At 55.9% G+C, this 27,507-nt stretch overlaps 3 protein-coding genes across 4 annotated transcripts in view; 1 reads left to right on the top strand and 2 right to left on the bottom strand.

Moving 5' to 3' along the window:
• Positions 1-1,227: 1,227 nt before the first annotated feature.
• TAGLN (transgelin) lies at positions 1,228-12,238 on the bottom strand. The gene is made up of 5 exons (XM_054049540.1): positions 12,148-12,238; positions 3,700-3,899; positions 3,418-3,595; positions 2,604-2,706; positions 1,228-1,980 (listed from the first exon to the last, which is right to left on the bottom strand). Exons 2-5 carry the CDS (start codon positions 3,877-3,879, stop codon positions 1,836-1,838), a joined length of 606 nt encoding a protein of 201 aa, XP_053905515.1. The 5' UTR covers positions 3,880-3,899; positions 12,148-12,238; the 3' UTR covers positions 1,228-1,835.
• A 7,208-nt stretch (positions 12,239-19,446) lies between these two features.
• LOC128823195 (palmitoyl-protein thioesterase ABHD10, mitochondrial-like) lies at positions 19,447-25,499 on the top strand. The gene is made up of 5 exons (XM_054005341.1): positions 19,447-19,542; positions 21,222-21,408; positions 22,006-22,117; positions 22,387-22,524; positions 23,098-25,499. The coding sequence occupies exons 4-5, from the start codon at positions 22,405-22,407 to the stop codon at positions 23,425-23,427; spliced, it is 450 nt and encodes a 149-aa protein (XP_053861316.1). The 5' UTR covers positions 19,447-19,542; positions 21,222-21,408; positions 22,006-22,117; positions 22,387-22,404; the 3' UTR covers positions 23,428-25,499.
• Positions 24,947-27,507, bottom strand: part of SIDT2 (SID1 transmembrane family member 2) — a 25,081-nt gene continuing 22,520 nt past the window's right edge. For both annotated transcript variants that reach the window (XM_054005339.1, XM_054005340.1), the window contains one exon: positions 24,947-27,130. In XM_054005339.1, coding sequence (XP_053861314.1) covers positions 27,068-27,130 — 63 coding nt within the window. In that variant the 3' untranslated portion in view covers positions 24,947-27,067. The remainder of the gene's footprint in view (positions 27,131-27,507) is intronic.

Raw genomic sequence — 27,507 nt, 5'->3', positions numbered from 1 at the left:
TCCCCCCAGCGGAAGAGCAAGATAACCAGGCACTCGCCAGCAGGCAGGGTGGTGGGGAGCATAGTTTTGACTGACTTAGTCTTCTCAGGGCAGCAGGGCCTGATTTTCAGGGGTGCTGAGCACCTGCAGAGCCAGGGGACGTCCCTGGGACTGTGTTCAGGACCTCTGGCGCTCAAACCTAGCCTGCATGGGTGGCTCCCTCAGCTTTCTGACGGTTAGCAGATGGCAGGCAGTGCACCCCAAGGGGCTAGAAGAGCCATGTCAGGAGGCTTTCATCGCTCACCGTGCAGAGAACATTGCCATTGGCATGGCTATTTCCCATTTAGAACCATACACCAAACAGCTGGCAGACAACTGGCTAGTTACCACAGCTGGCAGTTTGCTACAGCCCTGGGGAACTGCTGTCCTTCAGACAACTGACAAGCATAGCCCCAAGCATATTCAGTGCCGAACGCTGGCTAACTTCAGAACTGTAATCTGATGGCGGGAGGGGGTTGGGGTTTTTTATGTGCATTTCCACTGCTGCTGACTGACCTACGCCATGGTTTTGTAGGAGTGATGAAAAGTCAGCCTTGTGTTCCCTGTGCTGGCTCTTTGAGCATGTTAGGCATGCCCAGGGCTCTGCAGCCATGCCAGAGGATGCTGGGAAATAAAGGGTTGGGATGAGTAAGCAAGCCAAGCTTCTTCATCACCCAAACAAAGAAAAATCAGCAACTCAAGCCAAAAAGGGCCATTGGCCAAGGCTGCTTCATTCAAACCAGAGGGTGAAAAATCAAAATTCCCCTAAAGCTCTATGTTTCCAGTTTCTGAGTGCTTGAACAATGAGGGGTAACTATGTTTTAAATGTCTGAAGTATCTTTTAAAGATATCAATGCCCCTGCTTTTGCTGGACAATCACATGGCTGCAAAATCAGTCTCGTCTGTTTGCCCAGCAGGGGGGAGGACTTGGCTTTTCATTGAGTCATGGATTTTAAAGCCAGCAGGGACCACTGTAATCATCTAGCCTGACGTGTATCACACAGGCCGTAGGACTTCCCTGTGTTAATTCCTGTTTGAAATAAAGCAGCTCTGTTAGAAAAACATTCAACTTGCCATTACCCTCTTTTCTGTAGCTTTCACTCAAACCATTTGCTGCTTTTCGGCTTGAGTTTTTGTGAGTGCTTGAGACTGAAAATCCATGAGGAGCTAGTCAGAATTTAAAATAAAAAAACCCTCAGCAAACTGCAATAGAGTCAGAATTCTTTTAATTTTGACCAAAAAAAAAAAAAAGTACAAAACAGAGGCTAAGTTGACGTCCTTCCTGTTTGCAAGGATCTTTACAAAAGCACTTGGTTTTGCTTGTGCGAGATTTATTGAAAGGCTGGGTAATTCCAAGTATGCTACAGGTACGTGCTTTCCCATTTAGCCTTCTTGGGGGCGGGTGTAACATTGTAGGATGTTTGTAACAACTTTTTCTATAAAACAGTAGAAAACCTAGCTCACAATACGATTAAGTCATGGGGAGTGAAGCAGAGAACATGCAAAGGTCTGAGAGGAAAGGCGACACTGGGAAATGGAGCAAGCGGTCAATATTTGTGGCTGAAATAAAGCTGCTCCTACAGAGAAATACTTTGGGGGGAGTCTCCCCACCTCACTCCCTGCATCGCCTCGTGGGCTGGGGTTAGGGGTTGTTTAAAAGTTACTATATTAATACCAATGGATTTGTGTTCGGTCCAATTGGCGGCCTTTGGCGCTCCGCTGGCTCTATTCACATTGGCTGCAGTTGGGCTCTGGTCAGGAGGGAGCTAAAGACCCAGTTCCTGTGGTGGGGTTTGTTTTCTCTTCTCCGCGGCTGTCTAACTGATGATCTGCCGGGGCCGCCCGTAGCCTGTCATGCCAGCCTGCGAGGCCCCCTTGTTGCTGCCCATCTGTAAGCCAATCACATTCTTCCCTTCCTTCAGCTGGCTGTCGGAGAAATCCCGTTTGTACTCCTGGGCTTTCCTGGAGAGGGAGAGACAATCATTCCAGGCCCCTGCTCTCCTGAGCATCCCATCCCGAAGGGACGCAGCTGATGGACGGGAGGGGATAGAGCAGGGATGGGAGAGGGGTGTTGCGTCCTTCCTCCCCCCACCCCACAGCCCAGCGGGGCTCTGCACACCTCTGTGCTTGTGCAGAGACCTTCCCTGAAACTAGAGCTGGCCAAAACAACCGGCTTTTCATCCGCGTGTTCACGGAAAGGTCCCTGCTTCCATTCCATTTGCGGGAGCGGGGGAAAGGCCTGACACTTTGTATGGAAAATGGATGTTCAAAACCTGACAACTTCCCGGCTTCGTGGTGCTTTTTTGTGACAAAACAGATTTTTTGGCTGTGGGAAGTTTAATCAAGGAGAGAGCCACTGAAGTTTCCTGCTCCGGATAACTGACAGTTTGACCAGCTCTGCACGCAGCCCCTGGCTGGAACGCAGGGGAAAGGCAAGAGACCCTGTGCTACCAGCCAGGAGGCATGGCACCCATTTGGAGGGGCTAGCGTTGACCCCACCCCCTACACCTCTGCTCCTGAGGGCCTGCCCCCGGCGGCAGGAGGCACTGAGGCCGGGCTGGGGGGAGGGATGCTTTGCTGCTTACTTCATAAACCAGGCGGGGTCCCCGCGGTAATGTCCATCGTTCTTCGTGACCGCCAGGCTGCCCAAGGCCATGACTGTTCTCTGCACAGCCGCTATGTCCTTGCCTGCGGAAGGAAGGGTGCATCATACGTGACTGCCAGAAACCTCTGTGTGCATGTGACGTGTAACTCAGCACCTGCATGGCGCGCTTTCCTCCATCCACGAAGCTCAGTGAGGGGCACAGAGAGGCGCAGCGCAGTGCCGGGGTGCGCCTGGCCCCCAGGAACCTGCTCTCACCGCCGCCCCATGGCGGCACCCCCTGACATGTCCTTACATCAGCTTCTGCAGCATGTGTGTTTGTTCTTTGGGACTAGGCTGTAGAGCACGGCTGCGAAGCGGCAAACGTGTTATCTGCTGGCACCTTCGAATGGGAGCCACCACTCAGCAAGGGCTTGTCAGTCCTGTGCAGTAAGTACACACCAGAGGCAGCAGGGCCTGCCCCATTTACACTCCCAGTTCCTGGGGGGAGGGGGGTTTACCCCCCAAGAATGGGCTCAGGGAGGAAGCCCAGTTCACCACACTTCAACTCACTCTTTCTTTGGACGCCCCCATCCCTGTCTGTCTCCATCTCACGTCGCTTGGTTTATACTCTGCTTGTGAACGCCAGGCACAGGGACCAGCTCTTTGTTCTGTGCATGTGTACAGCGCCTAGCGCCATGGGGCCCTGCTCGGTGACTGGGGGCTACAATAATACAGATGATTAAATAGTAATGCATGCCTGGTTCTGCCTGTCACACGGGCAGGACCAACTGATGCGCCCAGCCCCCTACCCGCACCTTCAAACAGGTCGACTGTCTGGAAGATGTCTGTTTTCACCACACCATAGTCCTCAGCTGCCTTCAGGAACTGGGCCACCTGCTCCATCTGTTTGAAGACCATGGTGGGAGGAGGTTTGGGGATTTTCACAGGCTTTGAGCCTTCTGGGTACAGGCTGTTCACCAGCTCGCTCAGCACCTGCAAGCGAAGGAAAGGGCAGACTCAACACTGACTGGCCCAGTGCAAAGGGATCCAGGAGATGGCCTGGCCCCTACCTGGCCCTAGAGAAAAGCCGCACTTACTACGCCATTCTTCAGCCAGACCTGGAACCCCAGTCTGCCACGTTCAGGGCGTCCCACGCCAGCCCCGCACTGGGCCACAATCCACTCCACCAGGCGCTCTTCCAGTTCATCGTCATACTTCTTCTCGATCTTGGACTGCACATCCCTGCTCATCCCGTAGGAGGGGCCCTTGTTTGCCATGTTCACTGATGGAATGAGCCCTGGAGGATGGGGAACAAGTTGTGTGAACCCTGGCTATGGTAAACAGGAGCTGGGCTGCCCTTTTGGCGCTCTTCTGCCCACTGAGCACCCTCACCGGCAGCAGAGACAAGGGGGTGGGTCACACGTCATGAGGCCACTTGCTGCCCACACTTACTAGCCAATTTCCATTTCAGGCCCTGCAGCTGGATCTGGGAGACACAATGGACCCCGAGTTTTCTTTGCCCTCCCCAGCACCTCCCGAGCTGCTTCTCAGGGACACCGCCAGAGTCTGCCCTTTGCACACCATGCAATCATGGGGGGCTCCGGCTCTCATGGGCACCTGCTGTCCCATGCCCCATTGCAGGAACATTCCCCTCCACCAGCTGCAAGTGTCTAACGTGGCTGTGGGAAATGCTGCTGCAGGGAAGCAGCCCTGGGAAGCCCCGGGAGGTGGTATTAGCCACAGGAGGAGGCAGACTATCACCAGACCGCTCTCCGCAGAGCGCCAGTGTGGGCTCCATGGAGCTCAGTTTGGGAACCTGTGCGCACGGGCGATCCCCACCGGCACCCTCCTGGGGCGCTCGACTACCACAAGCTGCGGCTGGGCACTGCGCTTTGGAGTGGGAAGGGAGCCAGAGAAGACGTGGCATTTGCACTCATCAGTGCTGAATGCAGCCTCTGGAGCGAGTTGCAAGGCTGAGGGGGGTCCAGGCCAAGACGAGATCTGCTATGCACGGCACCAAGGGGCTCCACTCTCTGTTGCGATGCCAGACTCCTGACATTGACGTCCCCCCTGCTTTGGCCAGTGGTCTCGTGGGTGATCAGCAGCAGAGCTCCATGTGGTGTAATGTTACACAGCAGGCTCTGGGCTGGGCTGGGGTGTGTCACGGCCCTGTGCTCAAATAAAACCAAACTCTTTGCAGAGGAGAGGTCCCCCAGGCGCTGAACTCATGGGCCTGCTCCAGTGAGGAGGGCCCTGACTTCTGCTCCCAGTCCGTGATGCTGCTGTACGTAACTGCCGGCCCAGAACCAAGCCACGTTCTCTGACTCCATTCCACACGGCTAAGCTGGGCGGTGTGAAAACAATCCATCCCACCTTCCTACCAAACCTCCCACACCCAGGGGCCCAAGGCCCCGTGCAGACAAACTGACACAAACGCTAAAGAGGGACCACTGCACCCCCCCCCAGCTGCAGCACCCCACCTCCCCCCACACAGAGTGCAATAGCTGTTTAACATGCACAGCAACCTTGCCCAGCCAGACGTGGACCCAGCTCTGTTTGCTACTGGGCTCAATCCCCTGTAGAGCCAAACACAGTGAGAACAGCCACTTACACGTTCCTGGACTAGATTTATCCAGGAATGGGGTGTTCTGCTGCTTTAGCATCTTCCTCCCTTGGAGGAGAATTTCACCCTCTCCTCTCTATTGGCTCGTGACAGGCTCCCTCCACCGCTGCACGCCTCCAGTGGCGAAAGCAGACGGGCTCCTGTCCCGGGACGGGGAAGACGAGTTGGAAAGGAAGCCCACCCTGCACTCACCCTGAAGCACCTGCCCTGCAGGACCTGTCCTCCAGGAACTCATCTCATTCTTTTTTGAACCCAGGGGTGACATTTTAGATTTGGGGGCGGAGGGACTTTAACCGTGATTCTAAAGGCTACTTGGGCACCTGAAAACTTTCTTGTTTTTTTGCAGCTAGTAACTTAGATACGGTGCTCCTGTCAGACAATAATTTCTAATTCCTATATAAAGAAAGAAAATTAAATAAATATTAGACCTACTCAGCTCTAATACTTGTTCTGACATCTTGTGTCAATTCACTTAAGGGACACTGGTTAGATTTTAAAAATTAATGTATGTTCTTACTTTGTTACTAACTCTTGAATACAACAATGGAAACAAATGTAGAAAAACCTAGAGGACTTTCTATCACTTTTTTGAAGTTCATCAAGCTTGAACTAGATCATTTAACTTTTGGAAACGTTCTATTAGGGCCAGGCCCCGTGCGTTTATATTGCACCTGCCTGGGGCTCTCGGGGTGTTACCCCACTACAAATAACAGACTAGAAACTGACTTTAAAAAGGAGTGAAACTGACACATTCAAGTCACTTTCATAGTATTGCCAACCCCAAATTTTCAAAAATCAAGAACCAGGCTCACCAAAAATCATGAGATTGGCTTTAAAATCATGAGATTATGTAAAAAATAATAGATTTGGTGGGGGTTTTTTTTATTTACATTCTGCTTTTTGAGCCTTTAAGGTGCATTGGGGGGGGGGGGGTGTCACATTTTGAAGCTTTCTCCACAGCCACAAGGGCTAGAAACTTCATTTTTCTGAAAGAAGGAAGGCTGAAATCATCACATATCACTTGACTCCAGGAGCTGGGGCTTTATGGAACACAATAATTACCATGAAACTCACGACAAAATCATGAGAGTTGGGAACACTGCTTACACTTCTGTTTAAAGGCTAGTTACTTCCCAGAAGGCTCTTAAACACAACACTACAGTGACTGAGATGCCGTTTTCACAGGAGAATATTTTAAATCAAACACCAAGAAAATTCAATGTTTTAAATTTGGGGGGGAAATGGAGACTTCTGAGGTATCTCAGGGCCACGGCAGGCAGGAAAGGAAAATCAACAGCCACAGGAGCTCTGGGCAACTCTTCCTTTTGAAAGGAAGTTGGAGGGACAAAGCTTCTAGTTCTTAAAAACTTCTACTGCCATCAGGGACTCTAGATAGAAACATCACCGTGAACCTGTGATAACGTGTGGTCAATAACTAAACACGTCAGACATAAATATCTGAGCCGTCTTAGCCAGAGTTACACATCTGATATGCATAGGCTCAGGGACTACATTTTCTGGCATGTTCTGAACAGTGCGGAGTGCACAGATGGTGCCCAGTGAATAATACAAATCATGGTCGACGTTATGGACTCTGTGGATGCAGTTTCTGTTCTTTGTTCTGGAACTGGTCTCAATACAGCTGAAATCCTAAGAATTTGAGGCATAAACACATTTGATACTCAGACGGCACTTTCTCATTCCTTCCTTTTCTCAAACTCAGAACAAAAAATGACAAAACAAAATGGTTTTCAGTTAAAATCTAAAATGGCAGAGCTGGCATTGCTGCACAACCCATGGACTGCCTGTATGACCTCAGGGCAGTGCCTTAGGGACAGAGTTTCAAAGGTTTGGGGGCACCCAAAGATGCAGCTGGGCATGTAGTGGGGTTTACAAAGCACGGAACCTTCTAGGCTCTTTTGAAAATCCTATGAGGTACCTAAATACCATTGAAAATCTGGCCTTTAGGCTGTGTGTGCCTCAGTGCCCCATCTGTACAATGGGGATAACAGCATTGCTCGACCTCACCGAGGGGCTGTGAGGTGCGGCGCTCAGATACTACAGTGATGGGGCCACATAAGTACCACAGGCAGAGTGGGAACTTCTCTATGACACTGCTAGCCTTTCCCTGGGTTTTGGCCCCTTCTTTTCACTTATGCCCCTCACACCTTCCTCTTTTCTGAATGCAACCTTGGCTCCGAGGGCTTGGCTGTATTTCTTCTACGTCCTGTGTTCACTCTTCAGCACCCCACTCCCAGAGGGATTTCTGTTTTACAGGTTCATCTAACCGACTTCCAGCTCCTTAATTAAATTACCAGCCTTTTCTTATCTTAATCACCCTGCCTCTGTTTGTAAACCAAACACTGACTCCCAGGGACACAGGCTGGGAGAACTCACACTGCACACGAATGCCGAGCTCCGCCTGGGGGAGGCGGTGGGAGGGTTGGCACCCTTGTTTGAACCCAGTTACAGTTCACTGCTTGGGGATGAATTCCCCATGCCTCTGCCTCCACACCTCCCCCGATCGGTCGGGGACAAGCAGGTAACACTAGCCAGGCACATTTTGCTTGGTGCAGCCTGGGGTCTTCACTGCCAACGTGCACCTGGTCCTATACCCCACAGCCTGCCCCCAAACCCCAGCAGGACGTCCCCGTGGGCCCCCGCCCTTCTCACCCAGGCGTCTCCTCATGCTGTGGCTGCTTCGCTAGCCGCTGGGATCTCCATCCTCCCCTCCTGGCTCTGCAGCAGCCCCCGGCATTGCACCTGTCTGTGTGCCTCCCACCGCTGTGCCAGCTGGAGCAGCTCTTCCTGGAGCTGTCCCAGGCCCCACAAGAACAACCCTTAACTACCAGCCCTGGGGGGCTGGGAGGTCAGGTGAAAATGCAGCTGCCTCATCCTGAGGGCCATTGGCTGGATTCCAGAGCTGCCCTTCAGCCCTGCATGTTTGTCCCTGTGCCCCAGACAGGCTGCGACACAAGCCACTGCTCCTGCGCAGGTCAGCAGGCATCGCTCCCAGGCCGCAGACGGGGCGACACCACTCTGGGTTAGGAGCCAGGTCCCCAGTGGGCTCCCAGGCGCCCCCTGGCCCAGCAGAGTCAGCCCAGAGCTAGCGGGGCGGCTTTGCCCTGGGGCTGGGGCAGCGCTCTGTGTGACTGCACAGAGACATGCAGCGCTCAGGCGTGTGCCGTCCTGCTCCCAGCAGGCGATCGGGAAGGGCGGGGTCCCCCTGCTCTGACTGCGTTTTATTGGAAAGGCTCAAACAGAAGCCGTGAAGGCAGAGCAGTTCTGCAGCGCCAGGCCCCCATTCCCAGGAGGGGAGCAGCCCCAGCTCCTGCTGAGATCCCGGGGCAGGGCAGTTCCTGGCATGAGCTCTGCAAACCCAAGATGCCTCACGTCGGGCCGCACGAACCCGCCAGTGGGATCCGTGCCGATTACCATGTAAGGGCATCCCCCAGGACAAGATGGCAGATAGCAGCCCGTGGGCGTGTGAGGGAAGGGCTACAGCTCTGCCGGCCGGGGAGATGGCTGAAGTGAACCGGCCACCCAGAGGATGCTCAGTGCCTGGCTCCCACACAGAGATGAGAAGCCCTAGTGGGTCCTGCCCCGTCCACTCCCGTTCGTCAAGGCAGCATTGCTCCAGACAGTGCACTGCCCAGCCCAGGTCTAAGCAGGCCAAGCACTGGGGCTTCCATGGGCCCAGAAGGCTAATGGGCTGATAGACAGCGTCCCCGATCTCACACGCAGGGGCAATAGCTGGCTCCTTTGGAAGAGTGCTGGTTAGAGCCTGGTGTTAGGCAAAAGCCGCATCCTGTGGCCTCCCAGCTACCCCACTGTGTCAGCGCCACGGATCCCCTAGGATTTGGCTGGTCCCAGCCTGACGGGCATGGCTAGAGACGGCTGTTCCTAGCCACAGCTTGTGTGTGCTCCCCCGCAGTGACTCAGCCTGGCCAGCCCCAAACGCTCCAAACCCCGGAGACAGGGCTCAGAATCACAAGACTGGCCTACACCTCAGGAGATGGTTGAAATGGTAAACGCCGGGCCTGCCTCTCTGGTTTCTGAGCCATTCGGATACTCCCAGGTCACAGGCTCAAGCTCTTCTTTGCAACCATGATGCTGCGCAACTTGGGTTCTCCTGGCTCCAGGACTCAAGGAGCTGGGGCCTCACGGAAAACACCAGCTATGGCGAGAGCTGGCGGCTGTGAACGCTGCTCCACCGCCACTTGGCTGGATCTGGGGCCTGTCACAGGCCGCAGGCTGCCTCAGCACAGGGCCCTGCAATACGCAGCGCTCGAGGCTGGTTTGGCTGGGGAGCAGGAGAGGTTGGTACAGCTGAGAAGGAGGAATTTTTCTGAGATGCTGCCATCAGTGGCCAGTCAGTGGCTAGTAGTAATGGGCCCACCCACGCACCCCCCTGGCGTCAGCGCCGCTGCCCTGGCCCCGCTGAGCGCAGGCAGGCCCCGGTTACCCGCCGACTCTGGCACTCTCAGGGGTACAGCAGCAGGAGAGTGGGACTTTCCGAAGTGCTCAGGCTTCTCTCGGCTCCCGTGCACGTCACGGGTCAAACTCCCGTTGGCAGCAATGCAGCTGAATTCGGCCAGCGCTGAGCACTCGCGAAAACCCACCCGCAGCCTCTTGCTCTTCCCTCTGCTTCTCTCACGCAACGCGATTATGGCCAGGTTCTGTCTCCCCCGGGGAATTCCTGCCGCAAGAGGCACAAGCAACCCTCAGCTTGACATGGTCCGTGAATAGACCAGCTCAGGCCCCGGCCACGCAGCCCCCTACGTCTCCACACTGCAGCTGCTCAGAGCAGTCTATTCGCATTTCACAGCTGCCCAGGCCTGGAGGGTGCCCCTCTGGATTGGCCTGGTCCCAATTTGTGTGGGGCAAAGAGGGAGGGGTGCATGCACTGGCACTTGGAACTTTTCCAGTTCTCTCCCTGCCCCGCTGTGATCGCTGGGGCTCCAGCTCCCAGGTGAAATGGAGAAATCTGCTAACACGCCAGGAGGAGACGGGGTAACCCTTCAGAGTTAAGAAATACCCACACCTGAGCTGTCAGTGTGCAGAGATCCCACTAGCGCTGCCTGGCGAGGGGACGGGAGTCCCTCGCTCTCGCTGCCTGGGGTGCGTGCCTCTAGATAAGCAGTGGAGAACCTGTCCATCAAGGCCAGCCCTCACTGCTTCAGGAAGCTAATTATCACCTGCTAAGGAGAAGCCCGGTGCATTAACAAATCATCGGCCCATCCTGTCTGGGCACCAGCCTAGGAAACTCGCCCCTGCTCCGGTGGGCAGCCACTTCTGCATCTAGGAGTTTACCTGAACATCTAGTCCTCTGCCTGGTTCCCCATGCATCCCACAGGGTGAGCAGCATCTCGTCATGCTGGGAGTGACAGATTCACAGACCTCAGGCCAGGAGAGACCACTAGGATCCATCCTGGCCTCGTGTAAAACAGGCCCCAGAGAACCAGAGGCCTGGCCAGTGTGAGATGCTGCCAGGTGGGTGTGGAACAGCCAGCCCTGGACTTTAAGCCCTTTCCAATTACCTAAGCAGATAGGATTCCAAAGCATTTACTGGCTGCAGGTCTACAGGCGCCAGCTGCTCGTTGGGTCCCAGGTATTTGCCCCGGGGGCAGGCGTTTCCTGTTGGCCCCCCAGCAGGGAGAGTCCCAGCGGATGCCAGTCTCATCACAGACCAGACTTCACCACAAGAGGGCGCCACCACACTCCCCCAGACATGCACTCCTGCAATGGGGCAAGGAGCTAACCCCATTGCCATGTGGGGCTGAGGGTCCCCTTTGCTAACGCATGGGTCAGCAGACACAGCACTAACTCCGGCCAGTGTCCTGAGGTCACTCTTACACGTGGCCCGTGCCATTTGTGTATCATGTTCTGTTCTTTAAAAGCCCCTCAGAGACCGTATGTGGTGCTGGGTTCTGTACCTTTAAGGGCTGAGCTCCCCACCCCACAGCACCTGGGCAAGATGCTGTGACGCTCTGGTTATTCCCAGGCCATGGGAACAGGACACAGCATGCAGCCGAGCTCCTGCAAGCCCCGTAAGCCCTGAGCATCTCTGACCACCGCCCCATGCACCATTTCCAGTCAGCTTCAGAAAATCCAGGTCACCTGTTTCCTTTGTCCGAGTTCATTACTTCTGCAAACTCCCCAGGAACTGCCTACTGCCCCGCTCCCCGCTGGCTAACACAGACACACCGCTAGCACACCGTGGGCCCGGCCCGCCCAGCTAGGCATGGCAACTTCCCCACACGCAGCCCCATCCCCAGCCTGCCTGTGGAATGCAGTGGGAGATACAGAAATAAGTTTAGCTTTTAAACAGGAAGGGGGGGCGGGAAACCTTCTTCCTTCCTCTTGCAAGCCTGAGCTCCTAGAGAAAGCGGTGCGCTCCTGCACAGCCTGCACCATGGCTCTTGGAAAGCATCGAGCAGAGCAGCTGGGTGGGTGGGCATCGGACGGTCCTGCACAGAGGCCACGTACCCTCAGGCATCCCCCCCTCCCTCACAGTTCGGCCACCTTTCAGTCTCGGGCTGGGACCCTGCTCAGCACAGAGAGGGAACAGACCCTGGAACAATCTTCCAGTTTTAGCAGATGGGGGAGAGGGGAAAAGAATTCACAGGGAGCAGCCTCCCATCGGCAAACCCCAGGAAACCACGGAGAAATCAAAGGCCCTTCTGCCAGGCTTTCCAAACGAGAGCTTGAGAACCCTGCCATGCATTTTGTCACCTGTTCGAGCCCCTGGCAAGGAGAGAGCTCTGAGCGGGGCTACTGTCCCCAGCCTCCCACCCCGCTGGCTCTCTGTTTAACCTGGAAAGCAAGCATCTGCTCTGCCTGCGGTCTCCTTCGCCCTGCTCCCCCCCCCTCCGGCTGCCCCACTCCAGGCTCACAGCTGGAGGTTCGAGGATGCACTTACAAGAAGATGCTCACGGAGGACGCTCTGCCTGGGAGTCTGGAATCTGCAGATGCTGGAGGCTGGCCCTTGTGCTAAAAGGCCAGTTCGGAGGACAATGATGTCACCAGCACCCCCTCCGAGCCCCACCCCAGCAGCCCCACCCCGCCCCTCTGTTTGAGAAGCCAGGCCCCTCATCACAGCAATGACTCTGTGCCCAGGCACCATATTTGGGGAAAGACTCAGAAAGACAGTGACTAAAGCGTCTGCGGGAAGCATTCTCCACATGCCTGGGAGCGAATGATTTTCAGGGCCGGGACAAAGCAGGGTCCTGGGGTCTGATGGAGTAAGTCCTTTTATAGACAGAAGCTCACCAGGGCTCCTGGTGAATGTACAGGGAGGTTTTTGTCCCTGACTTCATAGCTGGTTTTCCCGTGTGCTCACATTCCCCATCATCAGCAGGGCTAGAGACTTGCGATCAATGCTTTCCAGAGGCCCTGAGCGGGAGGCAGGCTGCTGCCGGGCGGCCAGGGGACGAGCAGCCCTGGGGATGGCAGTGGGCTGAGAGAGCGTGGCTGGCTTTTCAGCAAATCACATTATTGGTTTTTATAGAGAAACCTTCCCTGCTCCTACCAGCAGGGTCACCTAAATAACCTCGGTCATTTCCCCACACACCAAGGCTGTTCCACAGGCTGAGAGCTCCAGAGGCCAAGACTCTGATTTTGGGGGCCTTCATTGCTGGGTGCCTGCTATGAGACACCGTAGGGCCCGTTTTCAGAACCGCCGAGCACCCCCACCCCAGGCACAGCCCTGGGTCTCAAGTTGCACATGCAAAAATAGAGGTGCCAGAAGCCACAGGGCCACTTTTGAGAAGGTCGGCCTTTGCCAAGGCTTCCCAAGTGCTACACGCGCTCGCCAGCCCCGGGTGTCACAGAGGGAGCAAACGCCAGCCCCTCTGAGCGGGGAGTGACCCGCTGCCTGACAGCGCCCACAGCAGCTTGGGAAGGACCGCATCACCAGGTGCGCATGCAGGGTGCCATGGGGCTTGGAGGGAAGTCACCTGGGGCATTTGGCTGGGTGGCCAGGGCCAGCACCTCAGGCTTACAGAATGTGCCGGGGGTAAATGACCACAAGTGGTCAGGAGTTTGGGGTTCCATCATCCAAAGGGCGGCACCTCCAGCATTGGCTCTCACGGCACCAGGGCCCAATGCTGGCTCACAAAAACGGGGGGCCACCTACTGCCTCCCCAGCACCCATGCAGTGGAAGGGGCTCCTTCCGGTACTGACCCAGCCCAACCTTGCTCGGGCGCTAAGGCCTGACCCGCTCGGAGCACAAGGAGGAACAGGGCATTTTAAGTTGGGAAAAAATGTGATTTGGGCAAATGGCTGGTGTCAGTTACGAGAGTGAAATCGTACCCTGAGCCCGGTCACAGCCCCCCAACGTGAGGTGGCAGAGCTAAGCCACCTCTCTGTCCCCTCAGCTGCAGCAGAGAAGCTGGGGTTTCCACCACAGACTTAGCTAGGCTGGGGGCACGTCGCCCGCCGCACTCTGAGGGAAGGAGAGAGGAAGTGGGTCTTATCCCGTCCCAGGGGTGGGGCTGGCTTTAACGCTACACTTGGATGTTAGCAACATAACCCCAGCAGCTCCCACTGCCTACCCAGGACCTCTCCTCAGAGCCCCTAGGTGCCCGAGGCTTTTAGTGCGCTGATTCTGGCTGGGCTTGTCTGGAGCGGGATGCACGTCTCGTCATTCTCCCACCAGGCGCCCGGCCCAGCCCCCTGGGGAGTGAAGCTGGGCCCGAGTCTCCCGGAGCAAAGTGCCTAGAAACACCCCTGCTCCGCGGCACCCCAAGCCAAGGCCCCAGGGTGGCCCATGGGCTGCCCAGCGATGGATTTGAACAAACCCCACACAGACCAAAGACAATGCCCCTGGGCCAGTGAAGGGAGGGCTCAGGTGGGCACCGGTTGTCAGGCTGCGAACCCCTTTGCTGCCCTGTGGATTGCTGATGTGGGCTCTGAGATGAGGCTGTGAGTCTCGTTCACGCGACATGGGGGAGCCATGCAACCCCCTCCCACACACACATACCCCAGGTTCCACTGCGGGATGCTCAGGGGTTAATGGGACAAGGCACATGGCTATGCAGAATTTGGGGTCTAAGCCACCCCCTCTGCAGCCTGGGGGCTGCTCTGTGGGGGCTGCAGGGACAGCCTTTGCCTGGCTGGCTCTCGAGCTCGGCTTTGAAGCAAGAATTTCAGCGGCAAAGCGTTGCAGTGGAGCGAGAGTGACATCGCCTGGTTAGCTGGGTCCTCGGGGCCGGCGCAGCTCCAGCAGACTCACAGCTGAGCTCCCACGGTGGAGAGCCCAGGGCAGGGTGGACCCCTGGGCCAGTCCCACACCAGGGCTCCATGATGCATACATCAGAGGGGTAGCCGTGTTAGTCTGGATCTGTAAAAGCAGCAGAGAGTCCTGTGGCACCTTATAGACTAACAGACGTATTGGAGCATGAGCTTTCGTGGGTGAATACCCACTTCGTCAGACGCATTGGATTCTTATGCTCCAATACGTCTGTTAGTCTATAAGGTGCCACAGGACTCTCTGCTGCTTTTACATGATGCATAGAGAAGCCTGTGGCTAGAGGGGTCCCAGAGCGTCTGGCGTCTCCTCTGAGCTGGAGTGACGTGGTGACAATTTTAAATCAACTGCTAGGAACTGGGCACGGTGGGCTCATGCACTTGCCTTCCCCTCCGGGGCAAACGTGGCTGGGTCACAGTCAAACATGAAATGAATCTGGTGGGGCTTGTGACGTGTCACCCCATGTTCTTTATGAAAACATGCTTATGATAGGACTGACATAACTGAGATGTACTTCATGCAGGACGGCCCATGTGAGAGATCACTGGAAAGGTTGTGATTTACTGAATGTGATTATCCAATTTGTATGCCTGTGTCATCTCTGTCTCTGAAGTTAAGAATATTGACTCTGTATCTGTATTTCAGGCTATGCTACTTTGGGTGACGCCCACTGCTAATCCTTGAGGTAGAACAATGGAAAAGCCAGACACGGCGGATGGCCCATCAGCGAGGACAATGAGCTGTGAAGCTTGGCCTTCCTGTGGACGCTCCATACACCCGCTGACTCATGGGCGCTGTGATCCTACAGAGTCAGGTGGTCTTGTCACCTGATCCTAAACATTACCTGGGACTTCTTGTAACTTTCCACCGTAAGGGAAGGGGGTGGGGGGTCAAGTTTGGAAACAAAGGATTCCCGCCTCATGTCAATCCTATTTACGGGTGGAGAGGAAGGCAAACAGGACTCCTCCTCGCCATGGCCTGTTTGCCCAAGGAGAAAGACTGCAAAAGCCACCTGAAGGGAAGACAAGGGGAGAGTCCAGACTGAGACGGGTCCAGTCTGAAAAGGAATAGAACTGGAACTCTGAAGCACCGAAATTCTGCAACCTGCCTGCAACAATATCTAGGGTGAGAAATACTATTTGTAACCAATTTCTTTAGTGAAACTAGCTTAGTTTGTGTGTTTGATTTCATATGTCTTTTGCACCCCCACTACTCCCCGTGGAAGGCTGTTCAAAAGACATCTGGCTTCAAGACTAAGCTTGATACATTTATGGAGGGGATGGTATGATGGGATAGCCTAATTCTGGCAATTAATTGATTTCATTTGCTTAGTAATCTGCTTTGTTCTCTGTGTTACCCCTTCTACCACTTAAAATCTGCCTTTTATAGTTAATAAAATTGGTTTTGTTTATTATTAAACCCAGTGTCTGTAACTTCTAATGGGGGGAGGCATGGCAAGAAGTGTGCACACCTTTCTCCACATTGAGGGAGGGGGTGAATTTCATAAAATCTTTGGGTTTGTCCCCCTTAAACGGAGTGAGCACCAGAGTGCTGGAGCAAGCCCCTTAAGCGGTCTTCCCAGAGCTGATCTGCAGCTGGGGGTGGCCCTGCCTGTGTTTGTTAGAGGAGGCTTTAATAGCCTGGCTCAGCAAGACAGGTTAAAGGGGGCCCATGCTGGCAGAACAGGTGGACTCAGTGGTATCTCAGCACATCAGGTGGCATCCTAAGGGGCACAACCCGTCACAGGGACAGTGTAGGGCTCAGAACTGTGGGGCAGGGTTTCAAACACAACTTGTGTCTCAGTTCAGCAAAATCAGCACAGTGTAAAAGCTATGGATCACAGAGCCCAGAACGTGCGTCCCAGGCATACAACAGAGCCCTGGGGTGAAAGGCCGAGCCAAGTCCTCACCAGTGCAGTCACTATGATGATGTGTGGCAGCTCATGGAGTGGGGGTGTTTTATAGAGGGTTGGATTCTCTTCCTGGCAGCAGGTCAGCTCTGCCCCAGCCTGCCCTTTGGGGGTAACCGCCTTTACTAGCTAGGGAAGGTAGCTAGAGATCAGTGTCGGCCCTAGTCTGTATTTTAGGGTTTTGTTTTGTAGTGTAACTACGTCTATCACTCTCCCATTTCTAGTGGGATCTTGATTTTTTCTGAAATAAACCTTTTCTAGTCTCATCACAAGCGTTGTGTGGTTTACAGTCCAGCCAGACAAGACCGACAGAGGAAGATTTCACCTCTGGTTGATCTGACTCCCCGAGAGACTCCATGTCTTGCCCAAGGCATACCCAGACTCTGGGGCAGAGCACGGAAGTGACCCTAGATCTCCTGAGCCACCAGATTCTCCTGACACACAAAACTGAAGCGCGACATGTTGTGCTCATTAGAGATCCCCTAGCACTTTTCACGAGTGGGGACGCTAACCCCAGCCTAAATGACATTCTGCCTCTCTAAGTCTCCCTACAGGCTGCAGATTCATGGTCACATTCTCCCTTTCTATCTGAAACTGGTGTTGCATTGCTGTGTGTCATTAGATTGCTGGGTCATTACAGCCCAGAGATGACTGCATTTCCCTGCTCTGCAAAGCTCACCAACTGCTCTGGGCTACCAGGTGCTGCACATACACACAAGATACTATTTATAGTTATGTGGCCTTGCTCTATACCTGGAACTAAAGTTAACTCTAGTTTCTCCTTTACCAAACCCTGACTCTTAGAATATCCCTTCTTCCCATACTAGACTATTAATGTATATAGCCTAATCCTCACTAGACTACCAGACAACACTGGCTGAGTCCACTCAAATAAGAGAAAGAAGCACTGGAGAGTTGTTTTATGAGGACTGCTCCATGGTGGTTGGCTGATGAGGAAGGGGCGGGGATGTGGAGGTGGGAAGTTTATTGAGAGCAGGTGAGTGAGCAGAGGAAATTGGTGTGTGGAATGCAATGGCAGGGTGGTTGGGAGCAGGTGTGTAAGTAGGAACAGGTGTGGAGCCAATGGGTAAGAGGGTTGGTGGATGAATGGCTGGAGGGAGACACAGACTGTGTGTGGATGAGGGACTGGGTGTGGATGGGGGTGTGTAGAGAGTCAGTGAAGGAGAATGGGGAGGAGGAGCGTGGGTTGAGTGTAGACATGGGTAATAATCAATAACCATCTCTTGTAGCTCTCCAAGCATTCTATGCAGCGGGGCCGTTACCAGCAGCCCCATTTCATAGCTGGGGCCCAGAGAGGGGAAGTGATTCCTAACCTCAGGCAATGACGCTGCAACAGAGCTGCCAATTGGTCTTTCTCAGTAACATGGAGCTTTTCTTCCTTGAGCAGCCTTGGAGAAGCTTCAGCCCTCTGACCTGCTCAGTGCCATGTCTGGGATCAGGGCTTGCTCGTGGCATCGGCATAGCCAACCTCATTCTCCTGCAAGCCTTTTTCCCCAGAGAGCCCTAGGGGCTGGTGCCCCATCTCCGGTTGTCCTGGTGCCAAGCATCTTGGGCAGGACAAGCGAGCTGGCCTGCCCTGGAGTTAGAAGGGGGTGAAGTAGAGCTGCCAGGCTCTCTGCCTGAAGGCTTTGCAGCCAAAGCCCGGGGTGAGTGCGTGCGTGTGCAGAGCTGGGCACTGTTCAGCGGGAGACAGACAGAGGTGCTTTGGCCACCTGAGTCCCCGCTGCTCTCAGCTGTCTGCCTTGAGCGTATCTGGCATAACCCGCCCCCCCCCCCCCCCCCTGCTAGCCCCGCTGCCCTGCAAGACAGGAGTGGGGGCTGGGTTACCAAACACAGGGCTGTCCCTCCCTCTGCAGCAGGGGAGCCCGGTTCCTGGGTACTCCTGCCTGCGGTGCCTCCAACCCTGTCTGCTTCATTTGCTGCTCCATTTGCTGCTCGTCTGCCTGCTGCTCCCCCAGGCCCTAGCCCAGGTCAAGCAGCCTCTCCAATGTGGTTCCCCTGGAGGGTGGACCTGGCCTGGCCTGGGTGGGGTAGGTCAGCGGCTGGCAGCTGCTGAGATAAAACAGGTATCCGCTCATCTTTGAGGTCGCTTGCTCAGGGCTGCTCACAGAGAGAGGTGCTGGGCTGCCGTGTGGTTAGCTGACTGGCCGGCCAGCCCTGGCTCACGCTGGGGCCCCGCTGGTCTCAAGCCAATGGCTGCCAGGTGAGCGAATAGGGATCCCCCATATCTGAGCTGGGCCATTTTCAGCTGGTAGGTCCCCTCCATCCCCTCAGGAGCACTGAGCTAAGTGTGGGGAATGCACCTGCTCTGCAGGCCATGCAGTACCTATGCCCAGGCTCTCAGGGAGAGCGTGCACATGTGGGAGTGTGGGGCACATCCGTGCCCCTGGGGGCCGGTTCCTCACAGTCTCTCCCTCAGGGGGCTGCACAAGGAAGCTGACAACCCTGCAGTGTTGGGAGGGGAGGGGCTCTTGCAGCAAGTGCCCTGTGGAGTGAAATGGCTGGAGCCCCTGCTCTGTAACCCGTGGGATGCACAAATGTAGCCAAGCTCCTTAGCATCCCATTCACCCCACACAGCTACCCCCAAAATAACCAGCGAGGGGTACGAGGCCATGGCAGCACAATGTACCTTCCTTCTCGCCACAGGGAGGCCGTGTCTTTGCTGCCTCAGGGGTGGGGAGAGGGGATTACAGCAGGATAACGACCGTGCGCTATCTCACTGCAAAGGCCTCGTGGGGACACAGCCAGGTAGCTGTTACTGCACTGTTACCCTGGAGCCCCCTGCCCAGCTGTAGGTGGGTGTAGAAACCCACCTCTTTAGCAGCGATGATGTGGAGGCAATGTCTGCTGCAGGCTTGGGGCTGTGTCAACACCGTCCACTGCACACGCCACCCCAAGTCCTGGAGGGCAAGGTCCACCATGGTGAAAGCCAGCCACGGCCTGGAGCCATGCATGCGCACAGGCAGGCTGGGTGTGTCTCTCTTCCAGGGCACCTCAGTGCTTCCAGCCGTGCCAAGACACTGAGCCGCCCAGGAACAGGAGGAAAAGAACTCACCGAGCTCCGTGAAAGCTGCATGTTCTGGCTGTAGGGCCGGCGGTGAGACACGGCCTCTGCCCCCGCTGGAACAAAACCACCGTGAGTCTCAGGCTACCGTGCTGGCCAGGAGCTGGTCTCAGCAAGGCTCCCCCTCCCCTGCATGACCGCTGCTGTCTCCCACTGCTGGCCCCTGCTCTGAGAAAGGTCCCTCTGGCTGGGGGTCCGGCCCAGGGGGTGACAGCAGCAGGCAGCCCTTGCCAAAACCCACTGGGCCAGACGGCTGCTTTCCAGCCGCTTACTAGGGCCCGACCCAAACCTGGCCTGGCCTCCACCCATCCCCTCTCCTGGTGGCCCCCGGCCAAGCCGGCACTGGGCCCCCCCATGTGGTGGTTCAAGAGCAGGATGGAAGTGCTGTGAGTGGGGGAGGGTGCCCACAGGTCCATGCCGGGACCCCCACACCCTCTGCATTGGGGTGGCCAGACTGTGCCCCTCTCCCCCATGTGGGATGGCTCTGCTGCTGCTGGCAGCTGCTAGACACATGGGTAACACCTCTGTCTTTGTCCCCCCGGCAGGGCCGCGCTCCCCAGCCCCACCATGGCACTGTGACGGGTTGGATCACAGAAACCCCCTTGGGAGCTGCCACCCAATGTACAAAGACTACCCCTGCTTCTGTTTTCCCTGCCAGCTCAGGACTCCAGCACCCTGTCTTGCTGAGCCAGACACTCCCGTCTGGCTCCAGACACAGACCCAGGGTCTGAATCACTTGTCCCAAAGCTGCAAGTTTACCTGAAAACAGCTCGCAGTAGCGTGCTTGTCTTTAGCACTCAGATGCCCAACTCCCAATGGGGTCTAAACCCAGATAAATCTGTTTTACCCTGTATAAAGCTTATGCAGGGCAAACTCATAAATTGTTCGCCCTCTATAACACTGATAGAGAGATATGCACAGTTGTTTGCTCCCCCAGGTATTAATACATACTCTGAGTAAATTACTAAATAAAAAGCGATTTTATTAAATACAGACAGTAGGATTTAAGTGGTTCAAAGTAGTAACAGACAGAACAAAGTAAGTCACCAAGCAAAATAAAATAAAATGCGCAGATCTATGCCTAATCAAACTAAATACAGATAATCTCACCCTCAGAGATGTTTCAGTAAGTTTTTCTCAGACTGGACACCTTCCAGGCCTGGGCACAATTCTTTCCCCTGGTACAGCTCTTGTTGCAGCTCAGGTGGTAGCTAGGGGATTCTTCATGATGGCTTCTCTCCCTCTCTGTTCTCTTCCCCCCCTTTATATATCTTTTGCATAAGGCGGGAACTCTTTGTCTCTCTGGGTTTCTACCCCCCCCTCACTGGAAAAGCACCAGGTCAAAGATGGATTCCAGTTCAGGTGACATGATCACATGTCACTGCAAGACTTCATTACTCACTTGCCAGCACACACATATACAGGAAGACTCACAGGTAAATACAGCCATCTGCAGACAATGGGAGTCATCAAGATTCCAAACCATCATTAATGGTCCACACTTTACACAATTACAATAGGCCCTCAGAGTTACATTTTATATTTCTAGTTTTAGATACAAGAGTGGTACATTTATACAAATCAGATGATCATACTCAGTAGATTATAAGCTTTGTAATGATACCTTACAAGAGACCTTTTGCATGAAGCATATCCCAGTTACGTTACATTCACTTATTACCGTATTTTCTCTAAAACCAGCTCGGTTACATTATATTGACTTATTATCAAGTTTTTATAAAACCATATAGACTGCACAACGTCACAGGCACCACCTTTGTTCTTGTCACGGGGAGCCCTGCCCCGCTTGGCTTACCACAGGCTGGCCGGTAGCAGCCCCGGCATCGTCTTCCTCTCGGGGTTCCAGGACACCAGGGCGAACCCCAAGTGCCTGGCCCTGGAGCAGTTCTGCCAGGAGTCGGGACGGGTTTTCCTGAGGTAGGTGATGGCCCGTTGATGCCAATGGGGCAGCCCATGGGGAATGGCCATGACATTCAGAATAGTAGCTGACAGCTGGGAACTCCAGCCCTTGGGCCAGAGATCACAGGACTGTGCGTCCTTGGGCATCAGTCAGTGCAGCCTCCGGCCCTGCCAGGAGTGGGCTCTCGGCACGTGTCCTGCTTGCACGGAAGCTGGACGCGGGGCCTCCCCCTCCGCTCATTCTTGTCTCCAGCATGGCCCCACCCAGGCATGCTCCCTTCCCCAGCGGGGCTCAACACCCCTCTGACATCCCTCCCCGCACTAGCCCGGGTTGTCTCCTGCGCTGCTTCCCTGCCCATTCCTCTCTCTGCGTCCCCTCGTGTTCAAAGCAAGGCCTGTGTCTACCTGCGGAGCGAGTGCCAGCAAAGGGAACGGTGCCCTGACGGTGCGTAGAGCAGGAATTCCCTCCTGCAGCCAGAGCCGCGGGCTCTGGGCAGGCAAAGCAGGGCCTGGGAGCAGAGCTAGTGAGCTGCTGGGGGCAGAGGGATCTCCACGCAAGGGGGAGGTGGGGGACTGTCCCGCCTGAACAACGGCTCTGCACCTTTGCCCTCTCAGCTTTGACTACACGGGCTGTGGCAGCTCGGACGGGTGTTTTGAGGAGTATTTGATCGGCCACTGGAAAAACGATGTCCTAACGGTGCTGGATGAACTCACCAGCGGGCCACAGGTAAGAGGCAAAGCCAGCAGCCCCTCCTGCCTCTGGGTCGGTGCAAAGGGCTTTGCCTGCTGGGGTGCAGGCCCCAGGGGTTCTCGTGGGGGGGAAGCTTTTCCCAACAGGGCTCTTCAAACCCCTTGGTGCCCCCTGAGCAGCAGATTCACAGTAGCGCTCGGCTGGGCTGTAGGAGAGCACACCCAGGGCAGAGGGACGGACGAGGCAAAGGCCGCCCGCTGGGCGGTGCCCCTCTCTCTGACCGTTCCCTGTCTCCATCGCTCTAGATCCTTGTTGGTGTCAGTATGGGAGGCTGGCTCATGCTCTTAGCAGCCCTGGAGCGGCCAGGGAGGGTGGCTGGGCTGGTGGCTACAGCAATCAGGGCTGATGTCTTCATAACCAAGTACAGAGAGCTTCCTCCGGAGGTAAGACCGAGTCCAGCGCATGATGTGTTCAGCATGGGAAAGGCCCTGGGCCCCGTGTGCTGGGGGAAACGGGGGGAGGGGGAGGGGTTGTATTCATTAACCCGCCACTGGAAATAAATGCCTAGAGTCGCCCCCTGGGATGTGAGCACTGCCAGAAACCGGCTGGGAAGCAAATGCACCTGGTCTCAGCTCTGTCCCTGCTGAGCAGGGAAACAGACGCCAGGCCCAGACTGTGAGTCCTCCCAGCGACCGTGCTCTCCCTAGGGACGTATTTCTCACTGAGCCCAAGAAATCTCTCCTGGTGCCCCTGCTCCCAGTGAACCCCCAGGCATGGGGGGGATCAAGCGATTGCCTGTCCAGACAGGGGTGGGGAGGGGAAGATCCAGGCTGCTGCTGATCTGTCTGGAGTCTCTCCCCTCCCACCCTGGTCAGAACCAGAAAGGGGCTCGTGGAATTAGGGGGGTGGGTCCCCTGACAGCCCAGGGTTTTGTGTAGCTTGTCGGGCCAATAGCATCTCCCTGATCCCAAAGCTAGTACTGACTGGCCTGTGCATTTTCTGCCCTTGGGGGGTAGGTGAAGGGCGAAGTGGAGCAGACGGGAGTCTTTCACTACGTGATGGCTGGGGCCAGGTCTGCGCTACTTAAGCGGGAGTTCTTTACGGAGGCGGAGGAGCACAGTGTGCTGGGGCGCCCGTCCATCCCCATCACCTGTCCCGTCCGGCTGCTCCACGGCATGCAGGACCAGCTCGTACCGTGGGGCACGGCCGTGCAGGTGGCTGAGCAGCTGGAGAGCCAGGATGTCCGCCTCACGCTGTTCAAGGACGGGCAGCATGACCTGAAGGGAGCGGAGGAGGTGAGGGTGCTCGTGGGGACGGTCAGGGACCTGGCTGAGAGCCAGGCCTGAGAGAGAGAGACTGGCAGCAGCTGTGGGGACAGAGCCTGCTGATGGGGCAGCAGTGACCAGACAAGAAGCCAGGACCACGGCCACGTGAACCTAGCCCCGTCTAATCCATTAATGAAGAGATTGCGTAGTGCGGGGTCCCCACGGCCCAGGGCACGCCGAAGGCCCACGCTGACCCCATTAGCACCAGCAGGTGCTCAGAGCCTTGGCTTGCTAATGAGCTCTTTGCAGGGGGTGAGGTGACTGCACCTGGCTTGTAGCGCTGTGAATCTGCGAATGGCCAGTGAATGTGGAAAGCGGCTGCTGGGGGGATTGGCAGCTACAGGGATTGAACGTGGGGTCTCTGGGTCTAGACTAGAAAAATGGCTCAACACCCTGCCCTCCCCCCTCACAAAAACACCTGAGAAAACCCAAAAAGGGCTCAGGTTTTTGAGGAAAAACCATTAACCTTTCTTGAAAAAATTCAGTGATGCTGCATTGTTGGGGGAGAACAGGCTCCGGGAAGAGGGTTGAACATTCAACGGTCCCCCGCGGAGTTCCCAGCACTGTTCCACGGCCCAATGCCCATGGGTGGGGGGGGGACTGCAGGCTGTTGCCAGAAGCGCTCTCGCTGTGGGGACCAGGCTAGGAGGGGCCCGGTAGGCGCCCACACTTTTTGGGCTCCATCAAGGCTGGCTGAAAGGGAACAAAACAGGCCATTCTGGTCAGGATTGGCTTTGCTCTGAGCCCGCCGCGTTAGGTCAGGCCGGCTTCACGCCCCTGGGTTGGGCGTTTCCACACACAGCGGTTGTAACGCTGTTGCTATACAGTTGGGGGTGTTTTTGTTTTTTTTTTTTTAAACCGGTACAACCTCTCCCATGGTGCTGTACTCCCCCACAGCAACAGTATGCCAGTTGGCAGCAGCCACCCCCTGTGAGAACTGCGCCCAGACCTGCGGCTGGAACTAGACTGGTCCAGCTTTGGTGTAGCCAGGCCCATGGGCGAGGACTGCAGCCAGTCGCTGCTCCATGTTCTGGCAGGACAGCCTGTGGGGTTAGTACATGCACAAGCGGCAGCAGCCTAGGGAACGCTAAGCTGTGACTCCTGGGGAGAGCTGATACAGGCGCTTCCCTTCCCCTGAACTACACCCCCCCCCCCACACACACACACACCAGCCTGTTCCCTTCAGTGGGGCAGGAAAAAAGTCCCCCCCCCCCCCCCCAAGCAAGGGGCAGAACTCTCCCTACTCCCCCTTCATTCAAATACCCTGCAGCCACTCCTAGCTGACGGCTCACTGTCAGGAGAGGGGGCTGGACCTGGGTCTCTCTGGGCCTTGCTGTCTCATGTCCCTGGTCAGGGTGAGGGTTTCAGCAGGGGTGTTAATGGAGGCCAGCCATCAGCACACGTGGAAGTTGGTCCATTGCAGATGGAAGGGGAAGGGCTTAGCGGCAGGTCTGACAATGCTAGGCCTGCGGTTGAGTGGTTAACACGGAGGTACCTGGGCCCCTGCCTTCGTGGAGCAAGGAGGCAGGAGACTCGTGAGTAAAGTGCAGATCAACTTTTTTATTGTTTCATTCTCTTCATTTGATGGCCGAACCGTTCTTAGAAAACATGGTGCAACTTGGCTTAGTAACAGTGTACCTGGAAAGTCAAAATATTGTCAATGCATTCAAGAAACCGGAAAACTATGGACATTCAAGTGACACGACCCTTCTTCTGGAGTGGGAAGAGGGCGTCTTCCCCTGCAATGACTGAGAAAGCACCATTCTTAGCCTTTTGTTGCGTAACCAAGGCACCCCTGGGCCGTGCACCACAGAACCATCTCTGATATGTTATGTAGCTAGAACGACAGAGGACAAAGTCCCAGAGTGGAGTCCAAATTTGAGCCTAAATCCAAACAATTCTAAGATTAGAATACAAGCTCAAACTTGCAATGTAAACAGCCAGTGGGCTACCAGAGAAAGTTGCTTAATGACAACCTTGACACAGATGTGTGTTTTGACACCCCACGTTCAGTACACATTAGCCAGGGGGAGTCCAAGACCCCACAAGTCCTTAGCAGTGGGAGGAACTAGACACAGTTAGACTGGACCTACATCCCCCTGCAAAAATTTAAATAAAATAATAAAAATTAGGCACTGAAGAGAGTCATACGCCCATGTGCTTCTAGAACCAAGATGCAGCTGCCCCCGGCTGCTCTCCCGCCTCTCGGAGGAGCCTGTGCCTGGGGGACGGTTTGGACGTGCTGCACCCATGGGGATGGCGTCACATTGGCAAGTGGTGTGAACGGCGCCCTTCCTCCTCGGGAAAGGCCACAGTTGTAAGAATGATAGCAGCAGCACCTTTACAAGAGTCACGTTCCTTGGAGACCGGACAGCCCATCTTCCGGCTGTGGGGCAGACGTGCCTATGGTCTGTAACACTGGTTAGAGCCCGGGCGGAAGGGAGGAAACCGCGAACACCAGTGAAGACAACAGGGATGGTAGCGACAGCCCCAGGGTGCTAGGGCTGGGAACTCCCTTCTGGGCTTACCTCACAGCTCGTGAGGCTGGGGAGAACAGCGCTGGAACGATAGCGAGAGCCCAATGTTTCAGAATCACCTTTGCGCTGTTGCCATGCTCAGACCCTGCTGTAGGGCCATGGAGGGCTTTAGGTGTCCCCTGCTCCATCCGCGGGGAGGCCGTACAGACTGGTGGGGGCAGTGGCTCCCTCCCCTGGAGCAGGATGGGGGTGGGGATGACAGGAGGTGTGGGGGACCCAGTGAGCCTGCAGAGAAGAAGGGCCTGTTCTCAGCCGAGACAGGGACACTTATGCCAAGGACCGGCGCTCTCGCTAAACAGCCAGGCCAGATAGGAGCTGCCCAGCTCGGTAGCAGCCTGAGGGGAGCCCGACTGAACTGCACAGCTGAGCGGGCCGGTCCCTGGGCCGTGCACCAGGCAGGTTTCACTAGGTGCTGTGCTGGTACTGGGGGCATGGGAGAGGGCTGAATATCCCCTTTACAGGGGATGCAACATTGCTCCCCCCATGCCCTGGCCAGTACTCGGTCAATGCTAATTGCAGGTGGAGGGAGTATTTTCTAACTTGCCTGACGTTTGTTCTGAGAGGTTCCCTGCCTCCCACTGGCCCCAGAGCGCCGGGGGAAGCTGGATGGCGGCCGGCCGAGGAGGAGCCAGGCCTGTTAGGCAGAGGTCCTCGTGGCAGTCCGTCTTGGCATGGCACTGTGGTGGGGACAGAGATGGGAGAATGGCAGTGCGGTGAGAACCTGGAGCCACCCCCACGACGCTGCAGGACCAGTAGCCCCAGCAAGGCAAGTCTGACTGGGCTTGGCACCATCCCCACCCCTCTCTGCAAGCCGCATGGCGGTGGGTGGGTGCGTCGGGCCTGCCCTGCAGCCCCTTCAGCAGCTCAACAAGGAGGTGATGCGCTCAGGTTGGCAAGGCGTCGTCTGAGGGTTGGACGACATCCTGGCACACAGGAGGTGGGCGGGGGGGCATGAACATGAGTCCGACCTCCGAAGAAGCCCCCACGCCTGGGATGCTTTGCTATGTCCTCATGAGCTCCCCACCACGAGCGTCCGCTACACCAGAGACCAGGGCTGGAGGCAGCAGCTAGGCAGGAGGCCCCAACTAACAAACCACAGGCCAGGTGGTGTTACGGGAAAGGGCCTAGAAGACATAGATTTTGTCCCGTTGGACGCAGTCCAGGTCATCATCCAGCGTCAGCAACACCTGCAAGGGGACAGGGCCATGGTTAGGCCAGGGCTCAGCTCGAGGACAAAACCCTTCCCCACTGCTAGTAGACAGTGTTCCCCCCACAGCCCCTGAGTGGGGGGAGGGGGAGGGAAGGCAGGGTGCTGGGGGGGAAGGGGAGGAGAGCAGGGGGCTGGGTGGGGAGGGAAGAGGAAGGGTAGGGTGCTGGGGGAGATGGGGAGAGGAAGGAAGGGCAGGGTGCTGTGGGGGGCAGGGAAGAGGAGAAGGGCAGGGTCAGGTGCTGGAGGGGGATGGGGGAGGGAAGAGGAGAAGGGCAGGGTGCTGGGGGGGGTCAGGGAAGAGGAGAAGAGTAGGGTGTTAGGAACCTCTCTGACCCCACATTGGTGTTTTTGGAT

The sequence above is a fragment of the Malaclemys terrapin genome, chromosome 15 (assembly GCF_027887155.1).
Source record: "Malaclemys terrapin pileata isolate rMalTer1 chromosome 15, rMalTer1.hap1, whole genome shotgun sequence".
In the NCBI taxonomy this organism is placed as follows: Eukaryota; Metazoa; Chordata; order Testudines; family Emydidae; genus Malaclemys; species Malaclemys terrapin.
The sequence above is the reverse complement of the archived record's forward strand: the minus strand, read 5'-3'. Positions and strand labels throughout refer to the sequence as shown.

What these genes read in the sequence shown, in the direction of transcription:
- LOC128823195 (XM_054005341.1), top strand. Translation starts at nt 22,405, where the DNA reads ATGGGAGGCTGGCTCATGCTCTTAGCAGCCCTGGAGCGGCCAGGGAGG. An exon ending in ACAGAGAGCTTCCTCCGGAG is followed by an intron (nt 22,525 to 23,097) that starts GTAAGACCGAGT and finishes CTTGGGGGGTAG; the next exon opens with GTGAAGGGCGAAGTGGAGCA.
- TAGLN (XM_054049540.1), bottom strand. Translation starts at nt 3,879, where the DNA reads ATGGCAAACAAGGGCCCCTCCTACGGGATGAGCAGGGATGTGCAGTCC. An exon ending in GACAGTCGACCTGTTTGAAG is followed by an intron (nt 2,707 to 3,417) that starts GTGCGGGTAGGG and finishes TTCCTTCCGCAG; the next exon opens with GCAAGGACATAGCGGCTGTG. An exon ending in GACCCCGCCTGGTTTATGAA is followed by an intron (nt 1,981 to 2,603) that starts GTAAGCAGCAAA and finishes CTCCCTCTCCAG; the next exon opens with GAAAGCCCAGGAGTACAAAC.